This window comes from Sciurus carolinensis, chromosome 1 (genome assembly GCF_902686445.1).
Source record: "Sciurus carolinensis chromosome 1, mSciCar1.2, whole genome shotgun sequence".
In the NCBI taxonomy this organism is placed as follows: domain Eukaryota; kingdom Metazoa; phylum Chordata; class Mammalia; order Rodentia; family Sciuridae; genus Sciurus; species Sciurus carolinensis.
The window spans coordinates 176,950,994-176,954,537 of NC_062213.1; the positions used below are offsets into that span (position 1 = coordinate 176,950,994).

Sequence of the window (3,544 nt, forward strand, 5' to 3'; positions counted from 1 at the left end):
CTTCCTACCCCTTTGCCATCAGGTTTGAGCATATGACTTGCTTTGACCAACGGATATGTGCAAACAGTCACTTCTGAGAAGCTTTAAGAGTCATCACATACTTCGTCCCTTATTTTTTACCCTCTGTCTTGGAACAGCCTGTTCCATATAAGGGCTTCTCCTTCAGGGTGGATCTGAGACTGCAGAGAGCTGCAGCCAACCAAAAACTAACATGGAACATAAGCAAGAAATAAATTTTTGCTGTTGTAAACCACCGAGATCATTGAGCGGTTTGGTTTTGCATCACAAGGTAGCAAATTAATCAAGACAACCAAGTTGGTTTCATGAACATTTGTTTCCCTAACCAAGTACTATATTTGTTCAAATGCACAGAATGGGTTTCAGGTACTATAGATGCTGTCTCTCTCTTCAGCATTGGACATTCTACTCCGATCTTCTTCTGGGTCCCAGTTCACCAGGCCACCCTACCACGTCCCATAACCTTAAGAAAAGCCCCTTTAATGTCCTTGTTCCTCAGACTGTACACCACAGGGTTGAGCAGGGCTGTGAAGACATTGTAGAGGAGTGAGATTTGCTTGTCTTGCTCTGGAGAGTAGCTGGAACTGGGCCTCGTGTAGATGTAAGTCACTGGAGCATAGAAGAGTGTGACTACAGTCAGATGGGAGGCACAGGTGGAAAAAGCCTTGCAGCGGCCCTGGGAGGCCTTGATCTTGAGAACGGCCAGGGCAATACGAATGTAGGAGGCCAGAATGAGGGAGAGTGGGGTGACAACGATAAAGACACTGATGATCAGATCCACCATCTCAATGAGGTGGGTATTCGTGCAAGCCAACTTCCGTACCGAGGGCCCTTCACAGAAGTAGTGGTTGATCACATTAGGCCCACAATATGGCAGCCTCATAGTGAGGAAGGTATGGATTAGAGAGAAGAGGAAACCACAGGTCCATGTCCCAGCTGCCAACTGTGTACACAGTCTCCAGTTGAGGATGATGGTATAGCACAGAGGATAGCAAATGGCCACGTATCGGTCATAAGCCATGACTACAAAGAAGATGCACTCAGTCAGGCCCAGGGCACAAAACATATACATCTGCAACCAACAGCCAGCAAAGGAGATGGTCCGAGAGTGAGCCAGAAGATGCACCAACATCTGGGGCATGGTGGTGGTAATGTAGCTCACATCTAGCACCGAAAGGACACAGAGGAAGAAGTACATGGGAGTGTGGAGATGTGTGTCCAGGCAGATCAGGGTAATGATGAGCCCATTGCCCAGCACTGAGCTCAGGTAGAGGAGAAGAAAGGTAAAGAAAAGGACCCTGTTGGACATGGGGTCACTGGAGAAGCCAAGCAGGACAAATTCGGAAACCCAACTTTGGTTTTTCTCTGGAAGCATCCACATGCTGGGGTCTATAAGAAAATCACATTCATCTACATGTCATCTAAAGTATGATAGCTCACAAGCATGCCAGCTCTAGAAGCAGACAACTAAGATTTTAATTCTCATTTCTGAGAAATCTCGAACAAGTTATTTAACCTGTTGGAGCCTCAGTCTCTTCATCTGCACAATGTGACTAATAAACTTACCTCTCATGAGTTTCATTAGGAGTAGAGACAATGTATCTAAAGCAACTACCAATGCCTTAAAACACTGAATAACACACAATCGTACACTCTCAGTCCCCACCCTGCAGTACACAATTGGTCTCTCATGTCTAACAAACCAGTTTGCACCAAGTCAGTTCCAGCTCCCAGACCTCTTAGAGAGGAAGTTCCGATGTGCCTTGGAGACTGTTGTCAGGGTGTGAGGAAGCGAGCCTGTCCTCTTCACACTTGGTAAACATTGCTTTCTCGCCAGCTGGCGCAGTGTGAGGCTCTGGAAATAGCAGGCGCTGGAGGGCACTAACTGCAATAGCTACAGGAAGGTACTTCTGCTGCTGACTTGGGTCCTCCTTCCTTATTCAGCTTGAGAGCCAGTGAGTGACGTCCAGCAGCACTCACCTCAACTGACCTCAGTGGACTAGCTCCAGGCACCCACTTGGGCCACATGCATGCCACCCAGAAGCTGCTCTCTTGGCAGCTGCACCCTTGGCAGCTCCAGCAGCTGCTTTCCTGGTCACACTCTCAGGAGACTGTTGTCCCACCTGGCAGCCACTTCTACAGTCCAGCCCTGACACACCCCAGCAACACTCTCCCCACACCGTGGCCCCTGCTCTGCAAACTCTGGCTGGTGTCCACAGGAAGGTTGTGCATTCCTGTGAGTGAGTCACACCTCTGTGTAAAAATCTGAATCTTAGGTATTTCTTTGTTTCTCCCCACCCCCCACCACCTGTTTTGGTCAGGAGTTAAGGGAAAGTAGAGAGGTACCTCCTAAATCGTTTTTTAAAATTTTTTTCATTTTTAGATATACATGATAGTAGGATGTATTTCAACATACCATACATACATGGAGTATAACTTCCCATTCTTGTGGTTGTACATGATGCGGAGTTACGCTGGTTGTGTATTCATATGTGAACACAGGAAAGTTATGTCCGATTCATTCTACTATCTTTCCTATTCCCATCCCCTCTTCCTTCATTCCCCTTTGTCTAATCCAGTGAACTTCTATCCTTCTCCCCACACACTTATTGTGTGTTAGCACCCACACATCAGAGAGAACATTCAGCTTTTAGTTTTGGGGACTGTGGTGTATGTACACAATGCAATATTACTCAACTCTAAAGAAGAATGAAATTATGGTATTTACCAGTAAATGGATGCTAAGTGAAATAAACGAATCCCTCCTAAATCTTTACTCCCTTCAATTTGTACTCTCCTTCAGCCTAGAGATAGCAGCTCCTTTTGTTTATTTTTTTCCACTTGCTAATTCTACATTCTTAGGGTTCTCTTTCATTCCTTTTAGTATCCGCCTTTTATTAGCTAACAATTTGTTACATTGAATTTTCGTTATTCAAATTACTGGTATGTTCTGTCTCTACTGACTGATAGAGATGCTAAATCTACAGAAAACGCATTTGATAAGGAACAGAATGTTTCCATAGTTGCAAGTTACCTATCTAAGAAGTATTTATTAATTGCAAAAATAAAAATAGTGCTACACAGTTGGAAAACTGGATAATATCTCAATCACCAACGAGGAGCAAATAGACACAATAGACATTTCCAGACGCAAAATCCTAAAAATTTGCCACCTATACATTATTGTAAAACCTGAATATGATCATGAAGAAACATCAAAGAAACCCAGATTGAGGAACATCCCAAGATATAAATTGCTAGTTTTTAATACTGAAAACAGGGGTCAGGATTGTGGCTCAGTGGCCTACCATGTGTGAGGCACTGGGTTCAATCCTTAGCACCATATAAAAATAAATAAAATAAAGGTATTGTGTCCATCTATAACTAAAAAATTTTAAAAATATCAACAGTGAAAAACAGCAATTGAAGAAAAAAATAATTTTCTTTTTGTTACTTCTTTGAAAACAAGAAACAAAGAAATGCTAAGAATCTATAATAGATGCAAAGAGAATGAAAAAAATAATGA

General features: G+C 43.4%; 1 protein-coding gene across 1 annotated transcript; it reads right to left on the reverse strand.

Moving 5' to 3' along the window:
- Positions 1-451: 451 nt before the first annotated feature.
- LOC124960899 (olfactory receptor 2A12-like) lies at positions 452-1,399 on the reverse strand. The gene has a single exon (XM_047519724.1). It carries the CDS (start codon positions 1,397-1,399, stop codon positions 452-454), a length of 948 nt encoding a protein of 315 aa, XP_047375680.1.
- Positions 1,400-3,544: the final 2,145 nt, after the last annotated feature.